This window comes from Mustela nivalis, assembly GCF_964662115.1.
Source record: "Mustela nivalis genome assembly, chromosome: 7".
Taxonomy (NCBI): Eukaryota; Metazoa; Chordata; class Mammalia; order Carnivora; family Mustelidae; genus Mustela; species Mustela nivalis.
In genome coordinates this window covers 15,901,608-15,918,529 of record NC_139026.1, presented here as the reverse complement: position 1 = coordinate 15,918,529, position 16,922 = coordinate 15,901,608, and the positions used below count along the sequence as shown (strand labels likewise).

At 44.2% G+C, this 16,922-nt stretch overlaps 1 protein-coding gene and 1 long non-coding RNA gene across 5 annotated transcripts in view; one reads left to right on the top strand and one right to left on the bottom strand.

Moving 5' to 3' along the window:
- The window catches only part of APPL2 (adaptor protein, phosphotyrosine interacting with PH domain and leucine zipper 2), a 50,478-nt gene extending 36,387 nt beyond the window's left edge, over window positions 1-14,091 (bottom strand). For 2 of the 4 annotated variants that reach the window (XM_082739054.1, XM_082739055.1), the window contains exons 1-2: window positions 13,815-14,091; window positions 7,016-7,114 (exon numbers count right to left, since the gene is read on the bottom strand). In XM_082739054.1, the coding sequence (XP_082595180.1) occupies window positions 7,016-7,114; window positions 13,815-13,868 (153 nt within the window). In that variant the 5' untranslated portion in view covers window positions 13,869-14,091. Of the gene's footprint in view, window positions 1-7,015; window positions 7,115-11,110; window positions 11,174-12,834; window positions 12,954-13,814 lie in introns of those variants that run through there. The other 2 variants (XM_082739056.1, XM_082739057.1) reach the window with 2 other exon arrangements.
- Window positions 7,714-8,761, top strand: LOC309868904. Its single transcript, XR_014313862.1, has 2 exons — window positions 7,714-7,928; window positions 8,401-8,761. It is a non-coding gene; the product is annotated as an uncharacterized lncRNA (long non-coding RNA).
- Window positions 14,092-16,922: the final 2,831 nt, after the last annotated feature.

Genomic DNA, 16,922 nt, shown 5'->3' with positions numbered 1-16,922 from the left:
TTCAGCTGCAGATGTCCCCAACTTGGTTCTTCACCCCACACCTGCGACACCTACAGCTCTAACACTCAGAGGGGCCAGGCCTAGTGTGGGCACTGGAAGCGGAGAGTCCACTCTCTGGCATCTCCCGGCCCAGAGGGACAGGGAAACCGCACTCCTGTGCCGGAAGTGCTGGGAGCGACAAGTGCACGGTGCATCCGGGCACACAGAGACACCTCGGAGGTGAGGTCTTAACACCGGGAAGGTGATTTGTCAAGGGAAGGGTTTGATGGGGATTGCTGGCAGCAGGAACGGCAGAGCACAATCTCAAGACATGGGGAGGACCTGGCACATTCTGGAACAGCCAAACAAGAGGGCAGAGGATCAGGCTGATACTCGGTTCATGAAGAGCTTGTGTACCTTTGCTGAGGAGTTCAAACTCAACTGCACAGGGAGCCAGGGAAGCATGTGAAGACAGGGAGGGAGGGAGGTCTGGACGGAGGAGGCACTGAAAGGGGAAGACACTCCTGAAGGCAGGACGATGGATGGATCGGGGACCGCTGGATCGGGTTAGACTGAGAACTCACTCCCCACAGCACCAAGAGGAAAATGTCTTGAATAAAGACCCAGGGACAAGGGCTAGAAACAGATTTTGAAACCGCCAGACTTGCTCAAGGGATCTGAACCCTAGAAGCAAAAAATGAAGCAGAGGATTCTAGCGCAGTTTTAGAGAACACCTAGACTTAAAGGGGGCAGGCAGCAAGGTGCCAAGAAAGGAGAAAGATCTAGAAGGATGGGCAGAGAACTAGGAGGAGACCGGAAGGGACCTTGTCACAGGAACCAAAGCAAGACCGCTTCAAGGGGGGTGCCATTAAAGGATCAGGTGCTGGCCCAGGGCCCGAGGTGGAGAGGCTATGACTCAGGAACTAAACTGCCCCCCTGCGAAATGGAGGAGAGACGCCAGATTGAGGTGGCCTGAGGGGCAGGCATCAAATACCCAGTGAGGAAGTGAAGAGAGCAAGGACGGACTGCTCCGTCAACAAAGTCAGGATCAGAGGACCAAGCTTCTACTGAACCCAAATAACAGTCCCAGTACAATGTGCTACCTTAACTATTGTTATTATAAGACTTAGAAGATGATTAATACCCAGAGCCCTTTGTGCAGGAACTGATCCTCCCCTTTCACAGGTAAACTCTATTAACCTTTGCAACAATCAGTGAGGCGGCCATGATTACGGTCTGTTACCTGACAAGGTAATTCGGGCAAACAAGTGACCCTCCCAACACCACACAGCAAGGGGCCAAAGTCAGCACTGGAACTCAGATCTGTGAGTTCAAGGACACACACTTAAGCCCTGTACCTAAGCAAGTAATCCTTGCCCAGAATCATCTTCCGTACTAATCTGAACACCACCAACGCCATGTGAAGAAAAGCTGTAGGTCCTGCAGCACGCAGAACAAGAGCAGGAATCCCAGTCTCTGAAGCAGTTTCTAGAAACCACTCAGGTTCTCTGCTCCCTCACTGAAGCTACTTTCATATTTCTCCTCAGTCCCTGTCATATCAACCTCAATTTGGCTGGTTTTTAGGGCTACTGAAATGCACTGATTAAAACAATTATGCATTAAAACTAATTCAACAAGGAAAGTCACTCTGGGATACAAAAAGGAACTGGCTCCCCCCTCACATACAGTGGGTCCCCGCTTCCCTGGGGGACACATTCTTAGACCCCCAGTGGATGCCCAACATCACAGCTAGTGCGGAATTCTACATATACTGTTTTTTCCTACACATACATACCTATGATAAAATTTTTAATTTATAAATTAGGCACAGTGAGAGATTCACAATAACCAAATGGAAAAATTACAATACAGTTGACCCTTGAACAACATGGGTTTGAAGGTCAACTTACATGCCAAGTTTTTTCAGTAAATACATACAGAGCTGTAAATGTATTCCTCCTTGTGATTTTCTTAATAACACCTTTTCTCCAGCTTACTTTATGGTAAGAAGTACAGAATATGGTATGTACAACACCCCAAATATGTGTCAATCAACTCTATGTTATTGGAAGGCTTCTGGTCAACAGTAGGCCATTACTAGCTAAGCTTTCCGGGGAGTTAAAAGTTATATGAGGATATTCAGCTGTGCGGGGGTCAGTGCCCCAACCCCTCCATTGTTCAAGGGCCAACTGTAACTATAATAAAAGCTACATGAATGTGGTCTCTGTCTCAAATATCTCATTGTGCTGTACACACCCCTCTTCTTGTGATGATGTGAGACCATAAGATGCCCCCGTGGTGTGATGAAGTGAGGGGAACAGCACAGCTCTAGGCTACTACTGACCTTCTGCGGATACAGCGGAAGGAGGAGCACTTGCTTCTAGACCACAGTTGGTTGTGGGTAACGGGAACGTCGGAAAGTGAGCCCACAGTTAAAGGCGGAACCGTTGTGCTACACAGCTGTTTGGCTGTCTAATAGTGGGGATTGTTCTAGAGGGACAAGAACAACCTTGGAAAGCTCCTACTTCCTCAGCCTCTGCTGCCACTTCTGGAGGCCAGTATGTCAAAAGAGTAGAGCGTACTGGGTTCAGGGTGAGAGTGAAGGTCTTGGAGTCAAAGACCTGAGTGCAAATTCTAGTTCTGTCACTATGATATTAGGCAAAATATATCACCTGAGTCTTAGTTTACTGATCTGCAAACATGTGCTATGGTAGTACCTCTCCTTTCTTGTGAGAGCTAAAGGAGATTCTACAAAGGAGATGCCAAGCTTAGTGTGTGGTATGTTTCTGTGCCCAGTAAATGGAGACTATTATTTCTGTTATTACAGTAAGTAGTTCTGACCCTATCTGTTTTCCAAATCCTCCCCCGGCCCTATTATAAGCTCCCACTCCTGGAAGCCCTTCCTCCCATTTTGTTTCCCAATAGGTGCATTAGCTTGTGTAGCTTGAGATCTCTATACAGGGGCCCCCTAAACAATGCAGGGGTTAGGCGGCAAGCCCTGCCTTGTGCAGCCAAAAATCTGTACATAACTTTGAACTGCCCCCGAACTTAATAGCATACTGTTGACCAGAAGCCTTACTAATAACATCAACAGTCAACACAAATTCTGTATATTATATGTATCCTCTGGGTGGCTCTGCTGGCTCAGCATCCCACCCTTGGTTTTGGTTCAGGTCACGATCTCAGGGTCATGTGATTAAGCCCCTTTGGGCTCTGGGTTCAGTGGGGAGTCTGCTTGGAATCTTGTCCCTCCCCAAACTTGTGCGCATGCACACTCTCTCTAAATCTTTACAAAAAAGAAGAAAGAAAAAAAGAAAAAATCTTAAGAGAAAATACATTTACAGTACCATATTTATAAAAAAATCCACATATAAATGGACCTGTGCTGTTCAAAGTCATGTTGTTCAAGTGTCAACTGTATATCAACATTTCTTAAGAAGAAAAATTTTTTCTTATAATACCAAATTTCTGTGTATCTTCTCTTCAAAATATTTTACTCCTATCACCTCCTACAACTTGAAAAGATACTATTCCCACCTCCAGTTTGGGCTTTTAGTTTTTAGGATGTGTAGTTCTGTATTCCAGAAGATTGAAGAACAGTTGTAGAGATAGAACTATGGGTGAGTAAGTCTGCTTTGCTGAAGGAAAATGAAAGTGGCTTAACAATGGTTCTCACCTCGAAAGAATCCATCCAAAATTTACTTAAAGAAAAAAAAAAAAAAGAAAAAAATTCTATCCAGACTGAAGGCACTGACTACAGAAGTTCATTATCTGTTGGAGGAGACAGATTCCAAAAATTGCTGGGTTTCGCTAAAATTGCTGGGGACATTTCACTGGTCCCTGTTTTCTCACCACAATACTCACAAGGAGATTACTAAGTAAACTTCATTGTAAGATCCTTAAAAATCCATTCTTTAAATATTAAAAATTTTTTAACCTCTCCAAGAAAGAAACAAAATTATGGCAGATGTTTTGATTATTTATGCGATTCTGTAAAATCTATGAAATGCAAAATCTGAGATTTAACTGAATATAGACAAAGATGCGTCTATTTAGACACTAAGGAGATTTTAACCTTATCTAGCCAATCATCCTCAAAACAGCAGATCTTTTTATGTAACCCATCTCTGCTGTTAGTCCATGAGAAATGTGTACTGCCTCCTTCGTTCAAGTGACCCCTAACAAGGTACTCAGTTCCCATGGCCTGCAAAGGCACATGTGACAGTCAAAAGACCAGATGTGACTTCTGGGACTGCCGTAAAATGTGAAAAACAGCTCATGGATGGTAGCTTCATTCTAGCATATACGTGAAATAAAATTTAAAAATTTTCCCCAAATCAGCTACAATCAGCAAAACTGCTCACAGAACTTTCCTCTAGTTTTCCTCACTCTTCCTCTTTCATAAACTGAGGTTCAATGGTTTTTGCCCTATCAGAATACAGAAATTTACCACGTGGTCTGATTCAAAGTGAATCATTTATCACTTACCAGCAGTATATACCTGATTTTTAAAATACATTAATGCAAAAACATCTTGCTAAGTGCCTGTGTTTTTAAAAATGAGATTATAAAACCCTACTAATTTAATTCAACAGCTCTAGGTGCAAAATATTCAAGGAATAATGTTAAATAAACCAAGAAATAACTTAGAGGGAAAAAGTTGAGTGAAAACACTGGTGAAGTATTACTATACATATGTATACACACACCCATAAATAATGTATATAAACAAATTCATCAAAGAGGAGTCAAAGAAGTTTTGTTTTGTTTTGTTTTTTTAATTACAAAGACATAAACCTGAAGACCAACTGACCCTGACCCAGCCGATCTGGACGCCGCTGGCCCCTGCTCGAATCTGTGGCTGAGTCTGGCAGCCTAAGCAGCCCTTCCCGCCAGCCTCTGCTGCAGGAAATGCCGAGGCAGGAGGAAGAGTTTCTGGCCAGTAGAGAACCCATGTGATGATCATGTGGTGTGAATTTAAAAAGCCGGTTTACAGACTCTTGGAATGCACGACCCACTTAATTTTGGCAAAATGTAGTTTTCTGGCTCAAAAGAAAAAAAAAATGCGTAAGAAGGCATCTGGACATCTCCAAGCAAATGATTCTGACAGACATGGAGAGGCAGAACAGAAACTTTTGAGAGTGACAGAGACACTGTCCTTTTAGTCTTGGGTCTCCTAAACATTAAACGAGAGACAAATCATTTAATGACAATATTCAAATCACTGAATAGCAAGTAAGTTCTGGTCCAAGTCCAGTGAAAAAAATTTTTATTTTCTTAAAATTTGAATATGTAGGGAATATAAAAAATACAATATAAATAGGGTTTTAAAAAATCAACATAATATGTCCCCAGTTTCTGAATGTCTTACCAAAACAGTATCACACATGAGCACATTTGTTTGGGTTTTAACACCAGTCCCAGTGAAGTTCCACTTGTATAATACATGAGAGATTGAGATTTCAAATCTGTATCTTCAGCCTGAATTTCAGATCTGAACCTTTAACAAGCTCTTTCTCCACTTTGATGTCCCGTGGACACCTCGCAATCAGCCTTTCAAGAAAGAATTATGATTGGCATCCCTGCCACCACACACACACACACACACAGACACACACACCCTCCATCTCTTCCTATGTGCTCCTGACTCTCCACCCGTCATTCAACTCAAAGACCTGGACATCATTCCGGACTCATCTTTCACACATCTGACCCTTTCAGGTCCAATCAGTCACAATCTGCCTCCTGAACATCTCTGAAATTCATCCACTTCTTTCCATTTCTACTGCCACTTTCCTAGTTCAAGCTACTCCAGGTTTAGTAGCTGAGAGTTTGGACTTCCGGTTCCAGCTGACTTGCTCTGACATATAGTAATGGGGTGAACTTGGACAAGTCACTTGTCATTGGAATCCTTAAGTCTCCTAACCCATAAAATGTGCATGGTGCCACCAATACCCACCTCACAGAGTTTCTGGGAAATTTAAATGGAAAAAATCCACGTAAAAGCCCTGAAATCATGTCCAGAAGCTATGCAATATTCAGTTGGATCTCGACTGTCACAATCCTCCTCCCTTTGAGTGCTGAGCACAATTTCTCTGGGTTAGGCAACCTCTTCTCTTAGCGGTACTAACACTCCTAGATAAATGTTTTCTCTGTTTCCCCACCCAAACATAAGCACTCTAATGGAAAGGACTAAGTCTTTGTCCCATAGACGATATGAATAAATGACTAATAAAACAATGATAACAATAAATGATCACATATGAATATTAAGAGTTATATGAGAAATGACACACATAATTATTAGTGTATATTATATACTGAATGTGATATTTCCTTAGAGATCATCAATGGAAGAAACATTGACACACACAGATTTAAGTCAGCAAGGAATCAATAATCAAAAGCATCAGCCACCATAATATTTTGATGTGCAACATAATGAATTTTAAGTAACTTATTCCCTTAGAATATTAACATACACAGGCACTTCTCGATCATCAAAAAAAAAAAAAAATCACTTTTGCTACTCAGCAATTTATTTTCCATTCTTTTGCAAGTCGGGGATATTTGTTCCTCAAAACAAAGAAGCCACCCGATAGTTTCAGAAGTGTGACTCAAGCCCTCTCAGAGGAAGCATGTGGAAAACCCTCTCTACCCTCCCGCACTGACATCTAAGATTCCCATTTACGAGAAAGACAAAGAGCATGTCTCAGGATACTGACCCTTGCTCATTCACAAATGTTCCGTTCTGGGGCTGAATTTTTTTAAGAATTAAAACCAGTGACGTGGTCCTTCTCTACTGGTTTTACTAGCTACAGGAAAATGACCCATTTTCTTTAGCAGAGAAAACAGATTGTCCTCAGTTTTTGAAGGTGAACGGAAGTGAGGGAATTGATTCTGATTTTACTTACAAATTTTCAGTAGCATTGTTCTGACCCCAATTCCTCTGTCCCTTGAGACAAGTTCAAGGTGAGGGCAGGGGGCTCCTACTCCCCTCCTCCCCGGGGGGGGGGGGGGGGGCAGGGCCGGCTACCTGGGCTCCATAGACGCGCTGCATCGCCTGGAGAAGCTGGTTGGTATAATCCGTGAGGGTGCCAGCATCTTCTTCAAACACACTCAGTAAAGAGCGAGTCTACGAGGAAAGAAGAGAAGTCCATTTATTCCTAAGTGGAAAAGTTACAGAGGAGGTAGAAACACACACACGCGCGCGCACACTCCTCTCTAAAATGGGGAAAGGAGATGCCTATTCTCCGGCTTTATTCTTTTACTGATAATACTAGGGAGGGTTGATTTCTGGAGCTTTAATTTAGAACTACATTCCTCATCCTTCAGACTACAATGCAGGGGCAAACTGAATACAATCTGAATGCTGGGGCCAGAGAAGGAAAGCCAATTTTTAGAGTAAGACTTGAGGGCTATTATCTGTCTCAATTTAGCCCCTACCTAAACACCAGGAGAATCCATCTAATTGGGAAAAAAAAAAAAAAAGTTTAAGAAAAGGCAGCCTCTCCTTCTGGCCCATAAACTGAACAAGATGCCAGATCTGTCTGTTTACCTGGGGTGTGGACGCCCAGCAGTGCATCACCCCAACAGCTAACCGCCAGTCTGGTTTTCTGCAAACTTGATCTTGCAGGAATGTGTCACTCTTTCCTCTTAAGATACTACAGTCAATTTCCACATCTTTCGTCATCTTTTATTCAATTAATTTTAAACTCGTGGCCAGGAAATTTTGTATACCCTGGGTCCACCAGCAGTGGATCTGGGCACAAAACTGAAATTGCAACTTAACAAGAATGCTAGCTCCGTCCCTTCAGGAAGGCTAACTACTCAGTGCCCCAGAGCAGCCGAGCAAGGTCATTAGAGGGAAGGTGTTTCCTGTTGCTCTTGTGCACAGAGCTGGACACATGGAACACTGAAGAAATATTTACATGGGAGATGGTGTCTAAGTAAGTATCGAGGCGTCACGTAAGTGACCATATCTACTCAAGGGACTTTACTTAATGTGTTCAGCACAGTGGGAAATTAAAATATTATGTCAGTGATAATGGAGTCTCTAAAAATAACCCATTAGGCATAGAATGGATAGTAAATTATAGAAATGCTTTTTTTTTTTTTTTTAAGATTTTATTTATTTATTTGACAGAGAGAAATCACAAGTAGATGGAGAGGCAGGCAGAGAGAGAGAGAGGAGGAAGCAGGCTCCCTGCCAAGCAGAGAGCCCGATGCGGGACTCGATCCCAGGACCCGGAGATCATGACCTGAGCCGAAGGCAGCGGCTTAACCCACTGAGCCACCCAGGCGCCCCTAGAAATGCTTTTAATAAGATAATATCAAAGCACTTTACAGAGAACAATCTATTAAGGCTCATTATCTCCCTGCATATGCATTTCAATTCCTTCTTTCTTTTTCTAACCTCAGGTCAGAGAGCAGGGATGGACTTCAAAGCAGCCTCAATCACCTGGGGGTTTGGATCATTCCGTCTCCCCTGGATTTTGTCTCCCAAACTCCAGTGTATTTTGCAGCAGGACACCCTTGTCCTGGCTTCGCTGAGGCCTTCAAGGCTAAAAATACCTTCTGTGAGACCAGGCTCCTCTCTTCACTATCAATCCTTATCAACAAACAGAGGGACCAGATGCAATGAATATGGAAAACCTAAGACAGGTTTTCAAGAGCTCTCAATCACAGCAAAATATCAGAGCTCATACAGTATGTCATTCGTGTGCCAGAGCGGAGCTCTTCAAACCTTCTAAAATTAAAAACAATGGTTTGAAACACGTTACCAAACAATATTTGTCTTTAGTATGTGTATACACTCCAATTTTTTCTGTTCTATTCTGTTCCCTTCCACTTGTAAACAAAAATCAGGACTGTGGCCCACTGGCTCTCATAATGGATGCATAGTTGTCAACCAGTAGGTGGAAAACATCGGTTCCAAACTCTTCGTTCTATCTTTTTAAAACGAACTTTTTATTTGGGGGAAGAAAAAAGATTGTATCCATTCCCAGATGCACACATCTCGCGGTCTTCTTCCTGTATCTGTCAAAACAACGTGCTGGGAACTTGGATTCAGAGTTGATTAGACCCGACTCTGTTCTACAGGAGCTTAGAGCCCGCTGCGCCTCTCAAAGCATCTGGGATCCCCATGGGACCAGATCAGTCCTGGGTCCAAATTCAGGCTCTAACACTGCTGTGCAGGGTTACTGAAATAACAAACACACACAAAGCCCCTCCCAGTGTGTGATGTACAGTGGTAGCAGATGAAACTAATTATGAAAATAATGAATTCTGATTCCTTATTATATGCTGGACACTAAGGGCTTTACATGTATGATCTCATTTTTTCTGAGAACAGAGCTTCCTGAAGAAACAGAGAGAGCAGATATGGACAGGGCATCTCAGAGACTCAGAAAAGAAAGGAGAATGAATCTCTGTAGGATTTCACTTTAACACCACAGCAATACTTATCTGTACAGTTATCTATAAATGTTATCTAATAGGCAAGGACCTTTTGTCTCTTTGTATTCATGGTGTCAGTGCTGGAGGAGCTCACGTTTTTATGATTCTGGTATCTTCCTTTGCTATAACTAACATGTCTAGGAAAATGAGAAGGAAAGAATGATACAACTGGATTGAGATCTCATTTTTCTAACTACTACTGATCTCCATTTAGTCGAGTCCTATTAATTGTTTTTAGAACTCTCAAGAATGAAGTAGGATGGAAAATGAAAAGAGGAAAAGAGAAGGCTTATGTCAAGGTCTTCCAGAAAGAGAAAAGAAAATGAACCCTCCCTTTTACTCTGTACCTCCTATGAGACACTGTGCTGAGCACTAAATATTTACTTCATTTAATCCTTCCAACAACTTTATGAGGTAGGTACATGGATATTTAACCTTATGTTACAGATAATAAAACTGAGGCTCATCAAGGTCAAGAAAGTTGCTCAAGCTCCCACGGCTGGGAAGCAGCAGGGCTGGGATGTCAGTCTCGGTCTGATGGGCACCAATGGCCATGCTTCCTCCCCTGCAGGAGGCTGCACCTGTCACCCAACTGGCCGAGCTGTATCAGTGGGCATGCGCTGTGGTCCCCAGCCCAAGTCCTGCCTGGAGCTGGCTTCCCTTTGGCCATCCTGTCACGCTCTTGCCTATTAACTGCCAAATCTTTATCAGCAGTATTTCATTTGCTCACACTCTGGACATATTTACCGTGACCACCCACCGACAGGAGCACGGGCAGGAAAAATCCAGTCTTTCTAAGTAGGCCAGGATCATGACTGAAATAAACCTACCCAGCTATCTTAGGCACTGTTTTTGATACCTATGTTATCAGCTCCATATATGCTTGAATTCATATCTGAAGCAACGGGAATGTTCTATATCTAGAATGTAAGGAATGAGACCAAGGACCAGCTGAAGGTACACCAGACATCAAAGATTCTACTTAAAAATCCGAAAGACCCTGCTGCCTATCACTTGTAGGTAACAGCAATCATTTATGGAGTTGTTATGACATGAAAGACATGGGAAGACACTATACACATTATTCATTCTTCATAAGAATCACATTAAGTAACTATTTTTATTCTAATTGTACACATGTTGACACTCAAGCTCAGAGAGGTCGAGTAACTTGCCTAAGGCAACAATGTCAGAATTAGGATGTCAGCTCCATCCTTTTCCTATTACCCTATACCTTTAAGAGTATGCCTAGCCAGAAAAACCAAACACACTAGGGCTACAGCCTCAGCTCCACATCGTCCCTCCATCTTAAAGAAACGGGGTTTTCCCTAATAAAATAGTCCTAGACATTTTTTATTCTCCAGAATAGCATCTGACCATATAATGGCACAATTTAAGTAACTCTGATTATAAAATATACATATTATCCTCCACAAGACCTAACCCCAGGTTGTTCTGAGGCACCTTGTTTGAGTAAAGAAAGCCCAGTTTGGTCAAGGAGGGCTGTTCCCAGTCGGACCACTCACTGCATGATCTCAGAACTAAGCCTTTCATTTCTCTGGGCTTCAGTTATGCCAACTGCAAAGGAAACACACACACACACAGAGAGATCAAGAAAACAGTCAGCAATACTGCTTTTGTCTTCACCTTATCTCAAAAGCGGACTACTTACACAAAAGCCACTGAGCCCCTGAAGAAGTCGGCGCGGCAGCTGCTCAATGCTGTGTTTGTGTTCCTACCACAGCCCATTCACACGGCCCTGGCACTGCTTTCCTTATCTGTCTCCCGGGACAGACTGTGCCCCGTGGAGGGCAGGCACTCCTCCTACCTTGTCACAATATTCCCAGCACCTAGCGGCGCCTGGCAAGGAGTGGAGGCCCGCGACCCACAACAGAGACCAGTCAGTAACTTTGTCCCCAAAACATTCTGCCTCTCACATATCAGAAATGTGTAACCAGAAATGGTATGTGTATGCACACACCAGTCTTCCATACACTGTGCAGTGCTAAAAAAGGACAAAATGAATAGATGTGTCTAAGGGCAGTCAACTGCTATTCAGCTCTTCTTGGGTCACTGAGTTCAGTTACAAAAGCATTTGTGTTCACTTACTGAATCATGTGCAGGTTGCTGCAGCAACCCTCATAACTTCTCTTCAAAAAACCAGAAGAAACAAACAATAGATGGTTTCTTAGGATCTTTTCCTTTCAGTGAAACACTGTAGATCACCGATGATAGAAATGCCAGGGGCCAGGTAGCGCGTGAACAACACAGGCTAGCCTGCCTGGGTTCCAATCCTGGCTCTGCTATTGCCATTGGGCAAGTTATTTGACTTCTCTGCCCCTTGGTAATTTTCATAGGAGACCTACTTCAGACGACTGTTGGAAATATAAAGTGAATTATTATAGGCAAAGGATTTAGAATAATGTCTGGTGCAGAAAATGTACATGTGATATAGGTGATTGCTATTGTTTTTATTCTCTACACATGAAAGGAATCAGATTTGCTTTCCTCCAGTTCCAAATCCATGGGTTTCTGCAAGAATAAGGTTGCTTTAGGGACACACTCCATATAAGACTGCTAAATAAATATATTCTGATGACTATCAAAGACCTTGAAAGTTAGCTTCCACTGCATCAACCTCATGAAGAATCCTGGTCGGGTGACACCTAAGTCCCCAGAGCAGTAACAATTCCCTACATTAAGAGGAACATTACATGGGAATGCCAGTGCCACCAGACCTCCTCTTCCACATACAAGCTCAAAGTTATAAACCATGCAATATAATTTTAAGCTTCTAAAGCCCCTTAAAGATCAACTGCTCCATGTGCCTCATTCTGCAGATGAGAAAACTGAGCCAGCGACAGGGTGCGGATAAGTGACTTGCCTCAGTCACATGATAAGTCAGTGGCAGAGCAAGAATTAGGATCCAGTTTTCCCAACTTGTTTGCCAGTCCTCCCTCTGCTTCCTCCCAGCTGAGCAAACCCTGTAAACCACTCAGAAATGGTGCATATTCACTCATGTGACAGTCAGAAATGCAGAATGTGACTTCTCAGTGAGGGAAACATAGGACAATCGGTTAGTGCAACCTCTCTGACCTGGCTCAGCCATCATCATGATCGGTTAGGAAAGCAATATAGCTTTGCACTTCCGGATGAGAAAGCAAACAGAAATCCCTGTCCCAAACGGTATCCTTAGAAATTCTAGATTATTATCTTCATATTTCACATGATGTGTGAGGACGGACAAAATGACTCCTCCAATGGGCTTCAGTCCCATTAAAATGCCACAGGTCTAGAGCTTTCAAAGGGGTCTTTAAAAAGTCAATCAGAGCAGCAGATGCCAATTAAAAAAAAAAAAAAAAGTCACAGCTTGCTCAAGTTTCTTAACTCGCCTACCTAAGGAAGATCACAAAGAAATGGACACAAGGCAACCAAGCACACTGCCGTTTGACTGCTGATTCTGAACTGGCAAGATGCAGAGTCCATCAAGAGATCATCCCCCAGAGTGTAATGTTCTAAGAAGAAAAAGGATAGGAAACGAAAAGGGAAGGAAAACAGGTTAATCTTACTCGAATTTTTGAGGAGTTGAGACACCCGGGGGGGATAAAAAGACCGATTCAAATAAACTCAGGAAGATGCAGAACCCGGAGAGTAGATACGAAGCCCGGGCAACGCTAATGCGGAGCAAAAAAGTTCCTTGAAGAAAAGGGCACTGAATTATAAGCTCCCGTCACTCTGCACTCATCTGTTCTATTTACACAGTAGCTTTCATCTGCAGAGCTCCAAGGACTTAACTTCATCTCGAGCGTGCTAATGAAGTCCCCCCCGTGCGACAAATGGGGCAGGTGTTGTAATTTTCGCTTGACAAAATGGGAAAACCATTTTGGGAAGGTTACCGCTGGGAAAGAGAGCTGGGCTCTCTGCCTCCCATCTTGGCTCTAACCCCGCCAGGACCCATCGCATCAGCAGCGGCAGCAGTAGTAATAACTAAGATAGACTTCTTCTGTACCAGACGTTGCCGCTACCAACTTTACAGGCGTTCCCTTACTTAATTCTGACAACTCTGTGAGGCGGGGACAATGATCATCCCTGTGTTCCAAATGACAAAACTGCGGCACAGAAAAGCTATTTGTCCGAGGAACTCAGCGAAGCTGTGGAGCCCGACTTTAGGCCGGGCAGCGTCCGTTTCAGCTGACTCTGGAAAAGGGGTCACGACACAAAGACTCTGGCCGCGGGGGGCTTTCTCGGGTTCTCCAGCCCCGCCTGAGGGGTGCCCCTTCCCGGCCCCTGCGCGCACCCGGCCTCCACCCCGGAGCTCGAGGGGCCTCCCCGGCCTCCAGACCCCCGGGCGGGGGGACCGGAGCGGCGGGAGGTACCTGGGGGCTGTCCTGCAACGCCTCCTCCAGCAGGAGCTTGTCCACGGCGGGCATGGTGGCGCGGGGCCGGGCAGAAAGACGGAGGGCGGGAGGCGCGGCCGCCGAGGGTGCTTCGGGCTGAAGCGACGAGGCGGACGCTCTGGGCCCGCCGCAGCCCCGAGCGCGCCCACGGCTGGCCAGTGACCGCCTCCCCCGCAGCCTCCCGCCCGCCGGCCCTCCTCCCAGCCCAGCCCTCCGCGGAACCGGATCAACAGGAAGTGTGGCGAGCTCGCGCAGCCCGGCCACCGGAAGTGTGGCGGCCCCGCTTCCGCCGCCCAGCGCCGCGCCTCGCCTCGGGGATAGCCACAGAGCATCTAAGCCGACCGGCGGGCTCCGTGCGCACGGGAGGGTGCGAGGTCTGAGGTTAGGCAGCTGGGTACTCCACGCTGGTGGAGGCCCCGAACGGGGAACGATAAGGTTTTATCTATTTGGCGCCTACCCAGAAGACTTTAGAATCGAAGGGGATGGGAAAGAACAGATTTTGCCCCTTGGTCCCGCGCCACTGCTTTAACGGAGGGAAGAGCCTACACACCACTCGTCCCAGATAAATCCCAGTGCCCCCGTGGCATCTCTGAGCGCACCTACTTCTAGGAACAATCATCTGTGTTACTCAGAGGTAGCCATTGTGGAAATCAGAGCTATAGGATGGCAGGCTTCCTGGGCACTTGGAGACTCCAAGGCCATCATTCCCAGTTGGCCGTAGCCAGCACCAGCCTTTCCTGAACCGTTGTATGACCTCCATGGGGAAATCATTCGGCATCCTTTTTCCCTGCCATATTCTTTCTTCTTGGGTAGAATCATGCCTACACAATGTTTCTTCCTTTTCCTGTGTTTCCTATCTCTTTCATGAGTACTGTTCAGTTAATCTCACTTCATAAACTCCCCCAACTCTCCTCACTGAAATCCTCCTCCAAAGGTCAGACTTAAGCTCTTCCTTTCCCCTCTCTGGCCCCAGAGATCACCACCCACTCTGAACAGCTAGATCCCTGATGAATACCCAAGGTGGCTTACCAGGTAGTGCTTTTTCTTTCTCTGTGTAGATCTAACTCAATACTCAATATCAATACTCAAATACTCAATACTCAAAATCTCAATACTGAGATGTGGTAACAAATACTTGTTTGCTGTTAATGACACACAACCCTTTTCCAATTAAGAGAAGGCCCCCCCCCCCATCCTTCTAGCCATGGGAAACGAACAGTTATTAATTGCCTGCCAGACAAACAATAAAGATCCTGGTGGTGATAAGAATAGTGTAAGATTGTACCAAGGGAAAAAAGTGCATACATTTTAATATGAAAATAGATGTTAGAAAAGACACAGTGCCCTCCATGATCCTTGAAAGAGCTCAGAAGTCTCCTTGGAAATCACCACAACATTTTTCATGTGCCACCTTATCTCCTAATTAAACTTACTTTTCCTCAAACGCCTGTATTCAAAATTAAGTGTTCTTACACAATGCCATTACTTTTCTACATTCTATTGCTACATTATGGGTAAACAGCCTCTGGGATTTCTTGGCAATGAAGTATCATTTATAACATTGTTTCTTTGGGAGAATGCATCCCAAATCCAAAACAACTGAGTTACAAAGCCAACTCTGGGAATACAACACATTTGCAAATTGTTAATTTATGCCCTTCATTAGTTCATCTAATCATTTAATTAAATATAGACTGCTCAGTATTAAGTACTCTGCCTCCCACATATTTTACTGTCTTTACTATGCCTCTCATTTAAATTCTGAAGCCAAATATCCTCCTCTTCAACAGATAATCTGTGAAAAACTATGTAAGAGGAATTTTTATGCAAACATGAGAAAAATTTTAAATGTTTGATGTAAAATTGTCTGTTTCTATTAAACTACTGTGAAGGTGAATTTCAAACATCTACCCACTGTGTCTGAAATCCCTAGAGAGCTGTGAGGTTGGTGACAGGACATACAAAGATGGACAATTTAGAGTTTCCATGTCCTCTGGGGAGAGCAAGAATGAACTCTACAGAGCTGAAACCTTTTACCCATTGAAGATGAATGGGGAAAAAGACACAGGTTGTTTCCATAGACACCTATCTATGTCTCCTGTATTAAGCAGGGCTTTTTCCATTGGAAAGACAGAAATTGAACTCCAGTTAGTTGAAAGAAAACATAAAATTCTGGGAGAGACTGAGAAGTAAGGAGACTATATTGCTTTGGTTATTTGCATGCCGAGGAGAATGCCCCAGAAGAGTGGGGGAAACTGAAGATATGAAAAGTGATATGACAATTGCAGGAACATGGTCCTTGAGTAGAAAAAAAGGAGTGAGATCCAAATCACATGTGATGGGGATAGAAACAGGGATAGTGTGTTCAGACTGATACGTGCGACAGTCGGTTGGTAGATTAAATGGGGAGGGTGAAGGAACTTTTTTCTGGTTGCTTTTATTTTCTCAGTAGAATAAGAAGCAAGGGTATGATAAAGTCATCTTGGGGCATGAAAAGATGAGACATAAGTATCAATACCCCCATTTTAAAGATACTACAAATGAGGCTCAAACAAATGACATGACAGAGCTAAGGTTCTAAAGGCCAGGATTCTGCCCACTATACCCCCAAAAAGAATGGAGCCTTCTTGGCGGGAAGCCTAAGATTAGTTGGCCCCAGGATCCCTCTCCTCTTCCCTCCCAGGTGCCCACACAGTGTCCTGACGTACAGCAAATGCTTTTCAAATGGTTGTTGAATGAATGATTATTCCTGTTTTCTTCACCAAGACTCCCATGACCTCAGGCTTTCATTTGCTTTACCTTCCAACAACCAGTCTGTGGAAGCTAGGAGAGGAATCTGAAGAACCCCAAGGATGTTTGGAGTCCTTTAGGTCTTAGGGACTACCATGGAAAACAATAAAAAAAAAAAAAAGAGGGGGGAAGAGGGGCACCTGGGTGGCTCATTCAGTTGCATGACCGATCTTGCTTTCGGCTCAGGTCATGATCTCAGGTCACGAGATCCAGCTCCATGTCAAGCTCCGTACTCAACAGAGTCTGCTTGAGATTCTCTCTCTCCCTCTCCCTCTGCCCCTCTTGCTCATGTGCACA